The sequence below is a fragment of the Tursiops truncatus genome, chromosome X (assembly GCF_011762595.2).
Source record: "Tursiops truncatus isolate mTurTru1 chromosome X, mTurTru1.mat.Y, whole genome shotgun sequence".
Lineage (NCBI taxonomy): Eukaryota > Metazoa > Chordata > Mammalia > Artiodactyla > Delphinidae > Tursiops > Tursiops truncatus.
The window spans coordinates 84,946,494-84,966,631 of NC_047055.1; the positions used below are offsets into that span (position 1 = coordinate 84,946,494).

Below are 20,138 nucleotides of genomic sequence, written 5' to 3' on the forward strand. Positions count from 1 at the left end.
AAAAGGGTTTGGTGCCATAGACATTCTTTGAGGCTTTAGAGGTAGACAGACTGGCTCCAACACTCTGTGATCCTAGCTGTGTTTCAGAATTCTAAGTTATTAACTGTGTGTGAGTGTGTGTATGTGTGTGCGCGCGTGTGTGCGCAGGTGAGACGCCTCCTCGATAATCCTGACAAATCTTTACAGACCACTGGGTTTAAGATCTGCCTGCGTGATTTTCTGTACGAAGACAGCTGGATCAGCTTGCCTGATCCCTCTAACCCCAGAGCCTACCACGGCACGTGGAACATACGCATTTTCTGACTTTTACACCAGCTCCCTGTATTCAGCAGCTTCTAGTACCAGTGCACTGCTGACTTCCTGGCTTCGTGATCAGTGTTGGCCTTTCTAACAATCTCTCAGTTTCTGAAATGTCCTCACGGTGGGAGCCTTTTTAAAGCCCCTAGGCTTTGCAAGTGAAAAGTGACTGAAGCATAAAAATCATTTAAAGAAATTTAACTGCAGAAATTAATTAGTGAATATAAGACTGGTAATTTGATTATTTGTTTTGCTGAAAATCACAAATATTCGGGATTAAGGAATCACATCCATGAGCCCCCAAACAGTCGAATTTTCAGATAGAGGCCTTCATGTTCACAGTCACAAGGTCTCAGTTCCCCTGATCTGACTCCTGATCCTACTGCCTCTATTTTTTTTTATCACCCAAGTCTGTGTCTCCTCTTCCTCTTTTCCTCTCTTGCACTGTAAATGTACTCCGTGGATACTTCTAATTCAGAAATTACATTCTTTTTTATGTTTGTTTTCCTGTGAGATCCTTAAGGGCTGGTACCATATTTTCTTTGCTCTTTGCTTATCCTGTACGACGTACACTGCATGAAACATGGTAGGCATTGCTGAAGGTTTGCTGAAGGCATTTCTTTCATACTGAAACTCTGACAGCAAAAGCATCCACTTGCAATCTGGGAGTAGGACAGTAGATGCATTCTATATAGGTAGCATGTGTGTGGTCTTTGAGTATCATGCAAACTCTTCTAGAACCTAGGAGGTGTTGGAGGACGAGATCTGGTTCATTTGTCCATGTGCCTCTACACAGCACGTGGCACGGTCTTTAGCCCACAATATGGCTAAAAGCAACAATTCCCAGAACTTAGCCATGTGTAAGCCTTTCCATGTCTGCCACCCCCAACTCTAATGTTATAAGCTTAATGTTTTCTGTAAAGGAAGGTACTATTTGTCATGAGAAAAACTCGAAAAATAAATAGAATGATGACATAGCAACGGTGTGGAATTTTAAAATTTACATTGGTGACTCTCAAGAACACAGGAATTTTTTTCAAAAACTTTTAAAAAATGTGGAGATATGCAGACAATGGATTGTGACAGCAGTTCTCCTAAATCCCAGCTCTGCCACTTCCTAGCTCTGTGATGAGCAAGGTATCTACCCTCCTGGGCCTTGGTTTCCTCATTTGTGAAACTGGAATAATGGTACTTATGCCACAGGGATTTTATGAAAACTGTCAGTGAGATATGTAAATACCTGACACATGGTAGGCCCTCAAAGAGATTTTATCATCTCTTCTGATATGTAGTTAGGAAAAAGCAACAACAGAAAAACAGGATTCCTTTACAAGAATTTTGGGAATTACACACAGCAGAAAGTTCATCCGAAGCAACAAATCAAGGATACCTCCTTTGAGACGTAGGCTGGTACTAAAAGCTATCTGATCAAAGTTAAAGCGAAGCTCAGAAACTAAGAGTCTAATTGGTGTCCTCTCCTAGGAGATCTCGTATTTGGGGAAAACTGCTAAGAAAACCACCGATTTTCCAATGTGCCCTGAAATAATAAACACCCGAGGAGAAGATGGGGGGAAAAGAGTAAAGGAAAAGCCGTTTTCCTACTAATCTCGAATTCCAGAGGATGATGCCCGGCTCAGAACCCCTGGTCAGAGCCACCCTACCATGCTGCTCACTAATGGTGCACCTTCCCAGAACAGGTGGATTTTACTGGGGGTACCGGGAGAATGTGGCCGTTTTCCTGATCCCAATTTTGATTCTATACCTCGCTTGTGGTCTTCATCAAAGGAGCCTGCGAAATGTGCAGAACAGCTTGGTAACCCTGAGAAATCTGTAGTATTGCTTCTGAGGGAACTGGTCTCACGGTGCCTGGGCCTGTGGGTGCACAGCAGCATTGATCAGTAAACTCCTGATCTTCCCTCCTGGGCCAGTTGGATGTCTTTGTGGAAGAAAAGGGCATCCCGCCAAGAACAGGATTCTCACACAAGGAAACTAGCTCTGCAACAAAGGACCCTCCCCAGGATCCACAATCATCAAAAGTCATGAAGGAGTGTAAACAACAATTACTTTGTTCCTTCACAAGGACTCAGAATAGTCACCTTCCATCTGCAGCAGCAGGAATCAGTGTTGAATATACCAACATTTGGCCAAAGCAGCTGGGGCGAGATCTCTGGGATGAAGAGCTTCTGCAAGTGTTAGGAGATGGGATGAAAGCTTTGGAGAGCTGGATCAGTGAAAAAAGGAAGGGAACCGGACAGGACTGCTGGGAGCAAATTAAGCGGGGGTCTGCCTATGCTGCACTCTTTCTGGGGTGTTATCATCGGTGAGCCCCGAGTTTCCCTCTCATTTGGGCTATCTACTGCCAGATCGTGGGCAACTTACAGAATGTCCGTCATCTCAACAGTCTCCCTTACGAAGTGGGAATGACAATATTTCCTCTGAAGGAATTCAACTACAAATCCTGTAGTCCTAGGATTCAACTACAGAAGATCAATGAAGAGCCTAGCTTGGTGCCCATCGCTGCATGTACTATTACTTCACATTAATCTCAACTTTCATTTCAACTAGCTCATGACATTCTTTTGCGTTCACCACGTTTAACTGTATGATTACCTTTTATTCTCAAAGATACACTTTTATTTGAAGAAAATATATTATGTAAATTAGTACATGTTCTGCGCAGATAAAGCAAAGTCTATTTAGGTGACGAAGGCCTGAGGTCTGGAAACGCCACCCTAAGTCATGCTGTGTAGTAAGCACAGGGCTGGCCTAGGAGGGATCCACGGAAAATGAGTCAGACATCTGGCCGCGCCGACCAGCAGAGTTTGCATGGCAGCTGATACAGACATGGTGCTCACACAGATGGCACCTACTGGAATAACTGCAGTTTGTAAACAGAATGTTTTCCCTGTTAGTATCGCTTTCACAAATTAATTAATTAACGGATTGATTAATTCAATGAATATTCCGTAGTGCCTTCCCAGTTGTATCAGAAAGTGTCCTGGATCATGGACTGACAAAGACCAATGAAACATGGCCCTTGCCCTCAAGGGTATCACAATGTACCAAGGGAGGCAGACACACTCATTACATCAACAGATATCCTCTGCATGACTACAATGTGTGCTCAGCAAAGTTCTGGGCTGCTGGAGATTGACCAGTGAGCAAGAGACAAAGATCCCTAAGACCAAGGACCTCACAGCTGGGAGCTCTGGGGGAGGACAGAGATAAGCAACAAACATAACAAAGAAGTAAATAACAGAGTCTGTTAGTTGATAAGTGTTATAACAAAAGGACAATTTAGGCCAAGGCAAAGGGGATCAGGGATAGGGTGGAGGGTGGGAAAGACGGGTGCACTTGGCAATATGCTGTTCTGTGGCCTGCTTAGCCCTCACTGAGAAGGCGAGAACTGAGCAAGGCCTCCAGGGAAATGAGGAAGTCAGCCAGGCAGATGTGGGTGAGGAGCATCCGGGCAAAGGGAAGAGCTAGAGCAAAGACCCTGAGGAGGGAGCCTGGCTGACAAGATCCAGAAACTGCAGAGTCCTGGACCTGAGTGACTGAAGCGAGGCTGGTGGGGTAAAGTCAGAGAGGAAATGGGGCCAGATCTTGTAGGGCCTCGTACACCTTTCTGAGGGTTTCGCATTTGACTCTGAGCCATGAACGGAACAGCGCTAGGAAGGGTTTAGTTGCTGAATTAGAGGTCTGTACAGAGGACAGTATCAGTGAAGAGCAGGGATACAGCAGTCAGGGGACCAGAGGGAGTGATCAAAGAAGCAGGAGAAATCAAGGAGTGCTGCCTCTTTGCGAGAGAGTGGAAACACTCACCTGGACTTGACCTCCATTGACCGTTGGGCTCACGCCCGTGACTGTGCACACGTGTGCCGTTACTCACAAAATCACAAACTTACAAGTCCTGTATTCATCCCCATGGTTCATCCATTAAGCAAAGAAAAAAAAATGGGGAGGTATTTTTTTGTTCCAATCCCTTTGTATTTGAGAAGTTTCTACTGAACTACCTACTGTAGCCCCACTCTGAAGCCCTTGCTGTGTTTCAAGGAAAAACAGATTATCCAAGGAACATGATGAAGCCTCCCTTTTCACACACGTGAAAAGCTATGTGTGGAGTTGCCTCTCTTCACTCGTCTTTCATTTTATATTTGTAATAAACAATTATTAGGTACAATGAGAACCATCCTTTATGATCCATGTAGGCTCTGTCACACTCTTTCAGTCAATCAATGTATTTTGAATCCCTGCTGGATGCCGAGCTCAGGTCACTGTGCTGACTCAGGGGGAACAGGTATGTATCAGGCTGGACCCTAGCCTTTCAATTTCTTACAAACATGCAGACAGATCATCACAGCGCTCGATCCTTGATTAGAGCCATGACAGAATTAAAGTCAAGGGAGCCCGGTAAAATGGAGGAGGGTCATTTAATCGCAGTGTAAGGGGTGGGTGAGTACACATGGTCAGGAAAGCCTTTGGGGGAGGGTTGAAGTTAATGAGTTAGGTACTTTTACTATCCCCATTTTACAGATGAGAACTATCAAGGTCCAAGATATTCACTTGCTTAAGGCTGCACAGCTACTGAGAGAGCCAGACTTAAGTTCTAGGGCATTTGGTTTACAAAACACCAATTTTTTTTCCCACTCACTGACTACTACTAAAATCACATTTCCCGACTCTGCTTCCCTTTAGTACGTCTAGAAATCCTCTCAGGTATGTGTGGTCACTCTCCTGAAAGCTGGGTGCAGCTGTGAAGACCACAAGGCTCTCAGAAGGTCTGTAACGTTCTCCTTCTGCGGTGACAGCTGTTCTGGAGAGCTCCTCCCTCTTAGAATTGCATTCCACTTAAAATTAATCACAAAAGAGGCAGCTCTAGGTTCCATGCCCATCTCACCAAGAAAGGCACCCAACTTCCCAGGACCATGCTTCTAATGTTGCTGTCACTTTCCAATCTGCCTGCTCTTTCCTAAATCAGAAAACATGTGGAAATATGTATCCCAGACTAGTTGCGCTCAGAGCAGATCCTCTCAGTTTTAGAACATTACATAGAAGCTGTGTTCTCCTGGCTGCCCAGATCTCCCAGGCAGAAAAAAACGAGAGCGGAGGAAGTCTGCGCCACAAGGAATGACATGCACTGTGTGTGTATCTCAGCAACTCTCAACACGTGCGAAATCTGTCATAGTGAAGGGAAGATTACCTTTGGTGTCAGGCAGACCAGCGTGTGACTCAGCTCCATCACTTGCTGCCTCACCTCCTTAAACCCATCTCAGCCTGTCTCTTAATCTGTTGAAAGGAGATTTTGATACTCATTTTTCAATTTTGCTGGTAAATAAATATTACATGCATAAAGCGGACCCTCGACAAATCAAAATCAATGCCCAGGATGATGACAAAATAGAACGTCTTCTTCTCTGTAACACTAATTCCATTTTATGCTTGCAGGGGAAATTGAACGTCAAGTTGTTAAGTAACGTGTCAAGGTGACATCCTTCATTGGTGGGAGTGAGATGGGCCCTCAGGTGGGCTTTTCACTATATTTCTCAGGAGAAGAACATCCAGAGCGGAAATAGCTTCCTTTGAACTCAGTGACCCTTAGCAAATGAACACCTTACCTAAGAAGTCAACTCTGAACGTCATCCAAAAATGCCACAACAGAATGTAAACTGGTGGAGCCACTGTGGAAAACGGTATGGAGGTTCCTCAAAAAAACTAAAAACAGAGTTGCCATATGATCCTGCAATCCCACTCCCAGGCATATATCTGGAGAAAAACATAACTTGAAAAGATACATGCACCCCAGTGTTCACTGCAGCACTCTTCACAACAGCCAAGACATGGAAACAACCTAAATGTCCATCGACAGAGGAATGGATAAAGATGATGTGGTTCCTATATACAATGGAACACTACTCAGCCACAAAAGAGAATGAAATAATGTCACTTGCCGCAACATGGATGGGCCTAGAGATTATCATACTAAGTGAAGGAAGTCAGACAGAGAAAGGCAAATACCATGTGATATCACTTATATGTGAAATCTAAAATATGACGCGAATGAACTTATCTACGAAACAGAAAAGGACTCACAGACATAGAGAGCAGCCTCGTGGTTGCCAAGGGGGAGGAGGCTGGGAGAGGGATGGATTGGGAGTTTGGGATTAGCAGATGCAAAGTATTATATATAGAATGGATAAACAGCAAGGTTCTACTGTACAGCGCAGGGATCTATACTCAATATCCCGTGATAAACCATAATGGAAAAGAACATGAAAAAGAATGTATACATATGTATAACTGAATCACTTTGCTATACAGTAGAAATGAATACAACGTTGTAAATCAACTACACTTCAATAAAATAAATTTTTTTAAATGCCACAACAAACCGTAGCTCTTGATAAAAAGAATCCTTTTGACAAGACATGGTGACTTTGTGAGAGCACAGCTATAGAGACATGAAGACTTGAATTCAAATACTAACTCCACTCTAAGCCTTCTCTTCTATGAAACGGAAATAATAACTGTCTCCTTAGGATTTAATGGGCTGTCAGTTAAACAGGATACAGGGCTCAACACAGGGTCTGGCACAAAGACTGACACGTACAAATATTACATGTCTTAACTTCATCCCTCTCCTTCTGACTCCAGGGAAAGTTCAATGGCAACCTCTTCAAGAAGAGGTGGAATTTCTACTGGGAAACATACTTTCTTTATTTTTGGTTGGATTTTGATGGATGGCAGTTAATGGTGGTGTCAGCTAGCTCTTGATGTATAAGAAACCACCCCAAATTTTAGTGGCTTTAAACAACAACTGATTCTTTTGCTCATAATTCTGCAGCCCAACGACTTCAGCTGGGCTCGGGTGACTGGTCCTTCTGCTCTTCTCAGAGGGCTTACTTACGCATCCGTGGTCAGTGCTCTATCGGCTAACTGGCTCTGCTGCGGGCTGTATGGTCTAGGATGGTCTCACCTACATTTCTGGCAAAGGATCCACTGTAAGGTGGGGTGAAGGCGATGCATGGACTGTGGATCTCTCATCATTCACCTAGCCCAGGCTTCTTCACATTGTTGTCATCTTGTTTCAAGAGCAGCAAGAGAGGGCAAACCCCAGTGCACAGGCACTTTTCAATTCTCTGCTTGCTTCACACTTGCTATGGTCCCATGGCACAAAGCAAGCTCCGTGCCAAGGCCAAGGACAATGTGGGAGGCATGCACGTATCACAGCTGTTGCTGTAACAGTCTGCTACCACAGTGGCTCATGAAACAACCCTGTTCATCAGTGGAGAAACAATGAACTATAGATAAACCAGACAGCAGAGTGCTAGTCTCCCAAAAAAGATTTCTACTCTTCTTTAGAAAAAGTTAAAACTGTCTTGCCCTATTGTTTTAACAGGTGGAAAATAAAATTATTTTATGAAATTTGGAAAAAAACTAATTTGGAAACTTCCTTGGCATTGCACTAAACCTACAACCTGTGGATCTCTTTATCCAGGAACATGTTATGACTTTGCCAGTAGGAATTCAGTCTCTACCTCCTTCCATATTATAATGTTGCTTCTCCTCCCCCTTCCAATAAATATGCCCCACCCCCAGCACAGACATATTGCATAGGCATAATCTGATGTGGGAGTGATGCAGCAGACTATAAAACGGCACCTCTGGTGAGACAAGGACATACTACCTGGTAACTGTGAAGCAGACTGGTGATGTGGCTGGGGCCTGTTTGGTCCACACCTCCCTGCAGACACCAGTCCAATCTCCCAGCTTTGCTAAAGTTCCTCTTGATTAATTCAAATATCTTTTAGAGTTGAGTACAAGTTTTATCATTTTCTACTACAATGCCCTAACCATATTTTTTAGGATCCCTCGGTATTTTGTTTACTTTGTAGTGGTTGATATTGCTACTGTGATGTCATCGTTTCCACATTATATTTTCTACAGGGTTATTGCTGGCATACATGAAAGCTCTTGGGATTTTAAATGTTAATGTTTATTAACGTCTACCATTTAAAGAAATTTATTTTTTATTTATTTTTATTTATTTATTTTTGCCGTACACGGGCCTCTCACCATAGTGGCCCCTCCCGCTGCGGAGCACAGGCTCCGGACGCGCAGTCTCAGCGGCCATGGCCCACGGGCCCAGCCGCTCCGCGGCATGTGGGATCCTCCCGGACCGGGTCACGAACCCGTGTCCCCTGCATCGGCAGGCGGATTCCCAACCACTGCGCCACCAGGGAAGCCCTAAAGAAATTTATTTTTACATCGTTTCTTAGGTGTTTCCCAAGAATATATTCCTACCATCTGCTAAGAATGACAATTTTGTCTTATTTATCAAAATGGTAGGCTTTTTTCTCTTTACAATCTCATTGCACGGGAGAGAAAATCTAAAATGATATGTAATAATATGGGTGATAATTGGTATATTTGCCTAGATCCTGACTATAATGGATTTTGTTTCTAGTTGTTTAACATCATTTATTTGTGAGTATGGGCACACTGAGGTATACAGCCTGTGCTGAAATCTATTTTCCTAGTGTTTTGGGGGTTTTTTTGTTGTGTTTTGTTTGTTTGTTTGTTTTGTCCACACCTCGCGGCGTGAGGCAGTTCCCCAGCCAGGGATCCAACCCGTGCCCCCTGCATTGAAGCGCAGAGTCTTAACCACTGGGCCACCAGGGAAGTCCTCCTAGTTTGTTTTTAATCACGGTATGTTGCCTTCCTCCAAATGTTCCTTGATCATCCATATATCGGTAAAATATGGTCATTAGCACTAGTATCGCTATTGGTTGAGGTCATTCTCTTCATTTCTCCATTTTACCATTTTCTTCATACAGTTTTATTATATTATGCCCATATATTTTTGTCTTATTATACTTCTAGATATTGAGGGTAGTCTTGCCACCAGGAACAGAATCAATTTTATGAGCTATTTGGATACACACGGCGTGGAACAAGCTGAACTGGCAAGCTGAACTAACTTGTTATTTAAAAACCGGACTGTATGTTTCGTAACCATTTTCCACATACCTTTCCGATTCAATTTCTCCTTGATGAATGGATTATTTCACTGGAAAAGTGAGGTGTTGTGATCCTGCTTGCCTGATGCCAGCAGACGGTCTGTGGGTAAGAGAGAGACAAAGATGCCTAAGTTGCAATAAGGCAAAAGGGAGGGGATATCAGAGGTCTTCTCCACAGGTTACTGTGAGAGCAGGGAAACAATAAGAAAAAATACGAAGGAGGGGGAAGGCTTTAGGCTGTTACATCTGGGGCTGTGGGAGGGCCACTTCTTGGCCAAGGGGACAGGATGACCAGACAGAGGGGAGAGAGCACCAAGTGGCCTTGCTGGAGTCCCTGGCCAGGAGGCTTCTAAAAATCAACATGCAAAATATGAAGGGATTGCCAGAGGCATGTTTCCCAAAGCCTCAACCAGTACTTCTCAATGAGAAAGAGAGACAAGGGTGGAGTGTGTGGAGGGGAGAGATTCCTGGGATTTAATAAAACACTGCTTTGGGTGGTTCTCCAGCTGTTGGGTGAACATGACCCAAAGTGCAAAGGTCTGAACCAAGTAGGTGAGGAGTTTACTGCTGAGCAAACCGAGGACCAGAGGTTGGGTAAGATGTCAATAGGGGTTCAAGAAAGGTGTTCACTTATGGGCTGTGCCAAGATGCCTGGCAAGGTGAAGAACCTGCTGAAGAAACAAAACTGCATGATATGACTCAGCAAAGATTAGGTACTGTTTTGTCAAGAATACCGAGGATCGTCTTGACAAAACCGGGGCCTTCCTGTAAGTAAGCCGGCACTCTACCTTATGGGTGATGACGAGGACCACACGCACTTGACCGTCCGTCCTGTGTGTAAAACGATTGCGTGTGTGTTTCCTGCAACCTGGTGGGGAGGGTGAGGAGAAACGTCCGGCCGCGCCACAGCCACGTCTGGCTCGAAGGCACACGTGGAAGCAAGCTTGGCCCAGGTCACAAGGCGGTGCATTTCACCCCGGGGGCTGCAGATTCCCAGCCCGGAGGTGCGGGGCGCCTGCGCAGTGCGCCCCAGGCGCCGCGCGCTGCGGGAGCCACGAGACCCCCGCCCCCCGCCCTCCGACGGGAACGCGCACGTGCCCGGGGACGCGGACGCGCCCGCGAATGCGCCTCACCTCGCTCAACCCCGGCCCCGTCGGCTGAGGAGGGAGGGACGCGGACGCGCACCGGAGACGCGGGTGGGCTCCGCGCAGAGTGGCGGGCTCCGGGGCGGAGGCGGGGATGGGGGCGGGGGCGGTGGCGCCTCCTCCACTCAGGCGTCTGCGCCCGGGACCCCCCGGCCGCGCGGGGGGACGGACCGACTGACGTACCTCGCGCGCCCCCGCCTCCGTCCCCGCCCCCGCCTCATCTTCCCCGAGCGCCCGGGGCTCGCGGGCTGAGGCGCTTCTCTCTCTCGCCGCCTCTCGCCGCCCCTCGCCGCGGCCCTTTCTCTCGGCAGCACCTCGGAGTCCCTCGTCCCGGTGGCGGCGGCAGCGGGGACACGAGCAGCGGCGAGCGGCCTCGAGGATGAAGTGCAAGCCGAACCAGACGCGGACCTACGACCCGGAGGGGTTCAAGAAGCGGGCGGCGTGCCTGTGCTTCCGGAGCGAGCGCGAAGACGAGGTGCTGTTAGTGAGTAGCAGTCGGTACCCGGACCGCTGGATCGTGCCGGGCGGGGGCATGGAGCCCGAGGAGGAGCCGGGCGGTGCTGCAGTCCGCGAGGTGTACGAAGAGGCGGGAGTCAAGGGGAAGTTGGGCCGGCTCCTGGGCATTTTCGAGCAGAACCAAGATCGCAAGCACAGAACGTACGTGTATGTACTGACTGTCACTGAGATTCTGGAGGATTGGGAAGATTCGGTTAGCATTGGGAGGAAGCGAGAGTGGTTCAAAGTCGAAGATGCGATCAAGGTTCTCCAGTGCCACAAGCCCGTGCATGCCGAATATCTGCAAAAACTAAAGCTGGGCGGTTCCCCAACCAGTGGAAACTCCATGGCCCCGTCCCCGCCAGAGAGCGATCCCTAGTATGTACCGCTCCTGCACAGACTCTTGCTTTCCACCTACCTGACAGTAAATAGTGCCCGGAGCGCCCCTGGTGCCGTGTGAGGTCTCACCGGGAGGAGGGAGGCTTCTTTTGTTTCCTTGGCAGACCTCTGAATCACGCTTGCAAACTGTCTCAGTTGCCAGGCACTGTTTTCAGACATTTTGCACGTTTTCAGATGCTTTCAGAATCGCTTCTTGGTAGCACTGTAACACATTTCGGAAAGCCAAAGCCACATGGGATTTTTTGGTTTGTTTGTTTGTTTGTTTGTTTGTTTTTTATAAAGGTGCCTTAACTGCTGACCCAGTCTTTGGGGGGCGGGTGTGTGTGTGTGTGTGTACACGTGTATACGTGTTGTGGTTTTGTTTTTTCTTTACAGTTCACACGTGTGTGTGTGTCCGTATGTGTCTGCGTGTGTCTGTGTGCGTATGTGCACTTTTGGTACCAGTCTTGTGGGTTTTTTGTAGTGAAGGCCTTTAAAATCTGATCACCTTGGTTGTATGGCAACTTCATTAATTTTTTCTCTTAAGTTGTTTTCTCATTCACAGCATTAGCTCTTGTCAGCAAGCCCTTCTGTGATGGGGATTGGTTTGAAGGACCAGTGTTGAATTTCAAAGAACTATTTAAGGAATTTTACATCATGTGCTCTTTCCACACTGAACAATAATTTTATCTTCAGATATGTGATCTAATTTGCCTTTTTCAGAAATTGCTTAATTCATATGTTGATAATTCAATTTTCAGAACATTTTCACAACTGGTAGTTTTTTACTTCTTACTTGAAATGGCCATTTTCAATTGAGCCTGAATGTAGCTTAGCAAAATATTATTTTATAGAATAAAGACCCTCTCGGGAAGGTATTGTTATGTACATATCCTGATATGTACATACTATGAAAACTGTATTCTGAGTGTGATTTAGCGTGCTCAACTTTCAACTGCCATTGCTCCTTTCTCAGTGCCCTGGGACAACATGGTTCTCTCATTATAAACTAGTCTTTGAAAGAAAGTTAGTTCACATATTTGAATTCATGATAGTCCACTTAAACTTGTCGGAATACCAGTAGCCAAAAGAATGGAATATTATATGGTAATTACATCCCAGTTCAGTGAGTTAGCCTTCTTGATATTCAGCTGCTACAGAATCCTCAAACTGTCAAGACGCCTGAACAATCTCTCGTGAAGATTTAGGATAAAGGTTTTGTGTCACATGACAGACTTAAAAGCTACCAAATTAAAAGCTCTTACATTTGCATCAGTACTTGTTTGAAATCAGGGATCCTATCTAAGGTGCATAGGTCTGTCTTCTGGAACTACCTTTATTCCTCTAGCCATGTCGGGAGTTAGGTAGTGGGAAAATCTACTTTCTGAAGAGGACATCAGGGCGGAAAGATCATTGCTTATATAACGCTTAAGCATTTTTAAAACATCCTTCTAGTAAATAAATAAGGTAGAAAATAATGGTTGTTTAAAACATTTTGTTAGTCCTCAAAGTAACCTGTTTTTAAACACAATTACTGCTGAAGATTTAATGGAAGTTACCTTTCTTAAATTAATTCATAGCTTACTGTTGTGCAGCATACATACAGAACAGTTGACAAATCTTTACAGCTTAATGAATCTTTATATAGTGAGCACATACATGTAACCAGAGTTCAGATCCAGAAATTAATATTACCTGTAACTCAAAAGCCCATTGCATTCCTCTTCCTAATCAGTACTACCCCTCCTATCTTTTAAGTTCTGCTTTTGAACTTTATATTGAATTTTAGAACAGATACTCTTTTGTGCTGCCCCCTTGTGTGCTATATGTATTTTGTTCCTCAAAATACTCATATTTTTCTCTATTTGGTTGCATTTTAATTCTACAAATTGGTAACATGCTTATATGATTGCTTCTAAAAAGTGGGTTCTGTTCCACTTTATAAAGAAATTCAGTACCACTCTTTTGAAAACAAATCGTATTACACATTCAAGCACAGATAAACAATGTACAAGTTTCAGTTCACAAAACATTTTCGGTAGTAATGGCTATCAAAGTAAACTAAAAAATGAGTGGGTTTTTAAAACCAATGACAGTTTTATTATCTGTATTATATCATTTGATTAATTATGGTTATTGTGTATTTTTCTGTTTTTCTCTGCAAAAGTGATATATATCGAATATATATTTGAGTACATATTTTTAATTCCAAACAATCTGACTTTTACTATTCATTCAATCTCAAATAGACCCAAAGATATTTTCCCCCAATAACCTAGTTATTCAAGAAGATTCTTAAATTCTACATTAACATTAACACAGCAGATATACTGGGTTCTTATTTTACAGATATTTTTGCAGATAAAAACCCCTTCCACCTGAAATGCTGTCACAAATACTTTGGAGCCATAACTTGTTATTCTTAGAGGTAATAATGCATCATCTTATTTGGTTCTTAAATTAAGCATCTGACAAAGGCAAAAATGTACAATATTCATATTAACCCGTTATAAAGAATTTAGCCTATAAATATGTTGTGGGTTTGTTTTTTTGGTTGCTTTTTTTTTTTTTTTTGTCGTTGTTTTTTGCCAGAAACATTTAGAATATATCATGCTATTTTTTTTTTTTTTTTGCGGTACGTGGGCCTCTCACTCTTGTGGCCTCTCCCGTTGTGGAGCACAGGCACCAGACGCGCAGGCTCAGCGGCCATGGCTCACGGGCCCAGCCGCTCCGCAGCAAGTGGGATCTTCCCGGACCGGGGCAAGAGCCTGTGTCCCCTGCATCGGCAGGCGGACTCTCAACCACTGCGCCACCAGGGAAGCCCTGTCATGCTATTTTTAACGATTGACCGTTAGGTTCATTTAAGTAGTTTTTGTGAAATATTCTCTGGAACCTAGCCTAAAATAGTTTAAAGCTCCAAGGAGATTTCGTTTTTTCTCTTTAAGACCAAGTGTTTCAGGCTAAACAGGTGAGCAGAGGTCATATACAGAAAATTTCTACCACCTCAGTGCTCCAAAGATTGATGTACAGTTGGGATTCTTTTTCCTTGTAAGAGTATTAAAAAGTCACTTATATGTTGTTTGTTTGGTTTTTCAGCCCTCCCCTTGGTAAAAACGGAGAAAGGGTACTCTCCATAGATAATTGAAGTTTGCAGAAATGAATCAGATTTATTTTCTGCATGTTTAATAAACAGCATATATTTTCAGCTGCTCAAATACTTTATTATTTTAATGTATAGAGAGAAAACATTAAAGATTAATGTAGATACATAGAAATACTAGAAATAATTATTGCTATGTCTATAAAGTATAAATTTTTTTCAAGAAATTGTGTCTGTATATGTACACACACACAAATAATGTATATTTGGGGGGCAGAGCTTTTACTTCCAGGCGTCCCATATGGGGAAGCCACCAGGCACTACCACAGTTTCATCAGTATTTTCCTGGTAGTTGTCTCCTGACAAACTGTTACACTGTATTTAACAGATTTTATGGGCAAACAGCATTATGAGAAATGGAAAAGTCACTATGGTGACTGAAATAAAACTTGACATTTTTATGAGAGTTTGATGTGATACATCAAACTACATTGGGCTTTGAAGTCAAACAGACCTAGGGTTGAAAACTGCTTCCAGTTTTTGTTAATTCTGTAACTTCAGCCAAGTTATCTAACTATCTCATGCTCAGGGTTTTTTAATATAAAATTGAAGATAATAAAAATAGTTACTTCATAAACTTCTACGAGAAGCCTTTTCTGACCACCTGGGTCAACGTACCCTCTTCTGTGTGTGTCATGGTTCTCACAATTTATTGTACTTCTCTATTTGCATGGCTGTGTGGCCAGTAGACAACAAACTTTTTGATGGATAGGAACCAGCCTGAATAATTGCCATAAGCTTAGAGTCCAGAACATGGAATTTAGGACTTTTTTATGTCTTAGATGACCACTCCCCCTTTGCAAAACTTCTGGTATCACTGCTTTCCTGACTTCTTTGTTTTGTAACATATACTGACCTGTAACTCCCTCAGCTGCTGATCCAGACTCACATTGCATCTGCATTAGATAATTCTGTGAAGGCTTTCCAAATGCAAAGTGAGTGATACAGATAATAAACCTTTTGTAAATTTATCAATTGGAAGAATTGTTAAATTAGTATGAGCCTGCTAATTGTATGTTGGTTTGTTTCTCCAGATGAACAGCAAAGATATCCAGGATTGCTTTGAAAGAGTCATTGATGTGAACCACTGATGAATGGAATTGGCAAGTATAGGTGAGCACTTCCATGCTTCCAAGGAGACAGCTCATCTGGTTTTCCTCCTACATCTTGGGACACTCCTTCCCTGTCTATTCCACTGACTCCTCTTGCCCTGGTGATTGTACTATTGTATGTGAACAGACTCTTATTCAGCACCCGTAGCCTTTTATTGTGCTTTTTTGATATGTCTGCCTTCTCCATTAGACTATGATATCCTTGAGAGCAAGGACCACACTTCCTTACTCTTTGCATATTCTGCATCTTAGACACTACTTGAAATATGGTTGGCATCACTGAAGGTTCTTTGATTCAACTCATATTTTATAATCACTACATGGCAAAACGTTCCCCTTCCAATCTGGTGCTAGTAGAGTATATGCTGTCCAGGCACCACGTGTGTGGCTTTTCTGTATCAGGTGTTTCAGAAACTTTTCAAGGCAGTTGTAAGATATTCAAGGACAAGAATTATTACTCATATTTCTAAGGCATACCGCACAGTGGCTAGCACAGTTTTAAGATTACCCATCACTTAAGGCAACATTCTGTAGAATCAGTCCTTTATGTAACAACTTCAGTGTTTTTGTACTGTTGTTAATTTGCTTAAAATTTTATTCAAAAATATCACTTGCTATAAAAGTAACTATAAAAATAAATACAATGAACATAAGATAATGTGCTTTTTATAAAATTTTAAAATGATATACAAATAACAAATTTAATGTTTTTGCACTGCCCTAACCACCTCTTCCATGTAATCTTAACATCTCTTTGAAGAAAAGATGGTTTTTCTTATTTTTCAGATTCAGTATACTGTATTATTTGATGCCAGAGGCAAAAAGACTGCTATAGGCAGTTTCCAAAGTTAATCATGCCTCTTAGCTTGCCTAAGGTTTCTTTTGCATCTCTTAGTGATTCAGTTAGCCACAGTTTTCCTCCCCTTTTCCAATACATCAGCTAGCTCCTCATCCCCCCTGGTTTCTGCATGTGAGAATGCAGAGGACTGAAAGACAACTAAATTGTTGTCACTTGGCAAAGGCATTGGGGGGAAAAAAAACTTCTGTTGGGGGGGGGACCGAAAATGAAAGATTTAGAGAGGACTTGGGTCAGCTACCTCCAGGAGATCAACTTTAAGAAAATGACAAAGGTGTTTAGAGGAAGTTTTATGGAGTTCTGCCATGGGGTTTGTGATGTCAGCACTCTTCCCCAGCTCCCTACAAAGGCCCTAAAGTGGCTTTAATATGGTAGTTTTCTTTCTTTTGCATTGTAAAGCAATTACATCAGGAAAAAAATGGGCTCCATTTGAGTGTTACACCCTTCCTCATGTTAACAGTGAAATATATTTATTTATTAATTGTTCCCCCAACCTTTACAGAATTTGAAATAAAAACACACCTCCCCAACATATTGGGGTTTTTTAGGTGTGATATGGTACTGTGGTTATGTTTTTTTTTATTCTTATCTTTTAGAGAAATGTACTGTAAGTTTGACACATGAAGTGATATGCTACTGATACTTGCTTCAAAATAATCTGAGGGTGGAGTAAGTGAGCATATAGTTGAAATTGGTGATAAATTGATCATTATTGAAGCTGCGTGATGGATATTTGGGAGTTCATTATTCTATTCTCTATACTTTTGTATATGTTTGAAATTTTCCATAATAAAAATTGAAAAAAAATTCTTCAGAGTTTACTTTTAGGACCCCCTCTATCCCTAAGACTTAAGTAGAGAAGTTTGGTTGGAACATTAATCTACAGCCCAGTTGCCAGACTCTCTCCTCCCCTCCAAAAACCTAGGTTTTGTTCCCGAGCTGACATGTTGGCAGACTTGCTCTTCCCTTAGTGTGAATTCTTTCCTTGGAGGTCTCCCAGTTCTACATGTAAAAAGACTTTTAGTCGCATCAGTATGTCAGACATGACCAGAAAGTTTGGAACCCCAGTGGTGGACATAAGCTTAGGTTCCACTCCCCATTCTACAATTTACATTAAAAAAATTGAATTGTTTTCCTGATTACAAAATTAATTCATCTTAATTTCAGAAAATTTGTAAAATTCCCCCCAAAATAAATGAATCAAAAATCACATGACCCCCTACACAGAATAACCAAGTTCAAAAAATATGTGTGTGTGTGTGTGTGTGTGTGTATTCCAGCCTTTTTTCTTTTCAAATATAAACATATGTAACCCAGACACAGATGGCACAGGTGAGCCCCTTCCTCCAGAATATTTCCCAAAATCCATGACCCCTTTTGTTAAGCACGCACCACACAGGCACCTTGCTGTTCCTCAGTTTTTTAGGCTAATGCTCAGGGCCATCATGGAATTTGTGCTACTTCTTTCCTGCACAAGTGCGGCAAGCATGGCACAAAACTTGGGTGTCAAATCCAGATCAAGCTCTCTACCAAGTCCTGATGTAGGGAAGAATAGGCTTGGTTTGGTTTGGTTTGGTTTTTCTTCTAATTCCCACACAAACTTCCTACTCACCAAGCACTGAGGCTGGCAGGGGAGGGGGAAGTATCAATTCAGAGGGAGTGCCCCTTTGTTAAATCACACATTGCAATGTATTGGCTAAAAGTAGGCCTGCTACTACCTTGTTTTCCAGAAAGTTCCCTCTGTCTTTTCTGAATCCTCAGCAAGCTACCATGTCTGTAGCCTCTGACCCTCATGTGCTCTTCTGGGGACAGTGATTTTCAACTGGTAAACAAGGACACCACCACTCTGGACTCAGGAAATGGAACCCCGTTCTCACCCTTCTACCTTTTTACCCCAGAATGTGCCCTCATCCATCCCTAATTTCCTACAGTACTCCAGAGACAAGGCCGTAACTTTTGATGAGATTTTATTGAAGATTACCAGATTATGTGAGGCAAAGAACACAATTTACACCTACTGCACAGTTCATATCTTTTCTAGGTTCCATTGCTAGACCAATTCCCTAATGCAGGTTGACTCCAAATGGCCTAGGAAAGTCCCTCAATCCCCCACTCCCCATCACTACCAAAAACCTGAGAGTTTGCAGTTTCAAATCATGGATAAACTCATCCTCACCATGGAGAAGGGAAAGCTGCTCCCACAACTCAATCTCTAAAAAGTACTCAAAGTGTCTCAAATTTACCTGAAATCAATGGAATGGATCAAAGGGCTAGAATGTGATGGATTGGATATAGAAATTCAGTCTCCTATTACTCCAAAGATCATGATTCACGTTAAGATGAAGAAGAACAGGGCTGACAATATCTTACAGTGAACTCAGTGCTCCACCTCTTCCCAGGATAGTAAACATAGGGAACCAAAATGTCCATCCATGGTCCAAGAAGACTTAACACCCTGCCCCTGTGTAATCCTACACAGCAGTGTGAAAAAGCAGGCAGGACCTCTAGAAGTTTAGAATTCTTTGGGGCCAGTGCTGAGGGCATAGAGGACTTGGAACAGAGTTGGTATCAATTCTCTCTTTTCCTTTTGTCTATGCACTCAAACTTAGACCTCATTTCTTGGGTGTTACAAAAGATAAATGGACTGCAAAATCATTCTTAGTAGGTGGTATCAGCGATGGCATCACAATCCCTAGTGGGCATTTTAGGAATTAACCCAATCCTGGATGCATTCTGTTTAGAGCAAGGAAACCCATCCCAGGAATATCAATACTTTGCTGCCCAAGAGCACTTGCTGTCCAAGTCTATTTACATTTTTTTCATAATCCTGAATTAAATCTTAATATGTTATATATGAAGAAAGACCCTCTATCATGTCCCAATCAATAAAATTTTGAGTCTTTAAGCTGTGTTCTTTCATCTATCTTTAACCTGGTATATAAATAGGAAAGTATTTGCATTTATCTAGTACCTCAGTCCTTACAATTGGAGCTCTCAGTGTACTGGGGATACAGATGATAAAACAAATCTCAGCAAAATGTACATTTTTTATAATAGTAGGGATTCAGTGGGCTCTGGCAGCACATAGTAAACTAACCTAGTTTAGCGGGGATGAGAGATTCTCAGAGAAAGTGCCTTCACCTGAAGGGTGAATAGAGCTTAGCCAGGAGAAGTCGTGGGAGGGTATTCCTCCAGAAGGAGGGAAGAGCAGGTGTGAGGTTCTAGAAGACAGATAAAGTATGATGCTTTTAGGAACAGGAACTTGTTCATTATGTCTGGAACATAGTTTGAGCATGTAGAGAAGAAGAAAGGATCTAGTGATGAAGTCAATGGGGTAAGAAAAAGATTACAGAGGGTCTGATGTGACTTGTTCAGGGATTTGAGGAGAGGAGACATGACATCAATTTATCTGAAGAATGGAAAACTATTTGTAAAGGGAAAGAAGACTGTGGTAGTAGTTCAGGTAAGAAATGATGCTGACCTTAACTAGGGTAATTGAGTATATTTATAGGCATGAACACATTTTAGAAATTTGTAGGGTTTAAAGGGGTATGAGTTGATTAATTAGATGTAGGAGATTAGAGAGAGGTAGATATAGATATATTTAAAGATATCTGGCTAGAGCAACTGAGTTGATGGTACCATTCCCTTAGGTGGAATCTAATAGAGGGAAAGCAT

General features: G+C 42.9%; 1 protein-coding gene across 3 annotated transcripts; it reads left to right on the forward strand.

Annotated features, from left to right (window-relative positions):
- The first annotated feature begins 9,822 nt into the window (after nucleotides 1-9,822).
- On the forward strand, nucleotides 9,823-17,026 carry NUDT11 (nudix hydrolase 11). Of its 3 annotated transcripts, XR_012329394.1 has the most exons (3): nucleotides 9,823-11,332; nucleotides 15,364-15,427; nucleotides 15,527-17,026. XR_012329394.1 is itself a non-coding variant. In XM_033849565.2 (2 exons), coding segments are annotated over exons 1-2 (495 nt in total). In that variant the 5' UTR covers nucleotides 9,828-10,838; the 3' UTR covers nucleotides 15,528-17,026. The 3 variants fall into 3 exon arrangements, 2 of the variants coding, with proteins under 2 accessions (XP_073655720.1, XP_033705456.1); XM_033849565.2 differs by lacking the exon at nucleotides 15,364-15,427 and having other exon boundaries at nucleotides 9,828-11,332; XM_073799619.1 differs by lacking the exons at nucleotides 15,364-15,427; nucleotides 15,527-17,026 and having other exon boundaries at nucleotides 9,825-14,406.
- The last annotated feature ends 3,112 nt before the right edge of the window (nucleotides 17,027-20,138 follow it).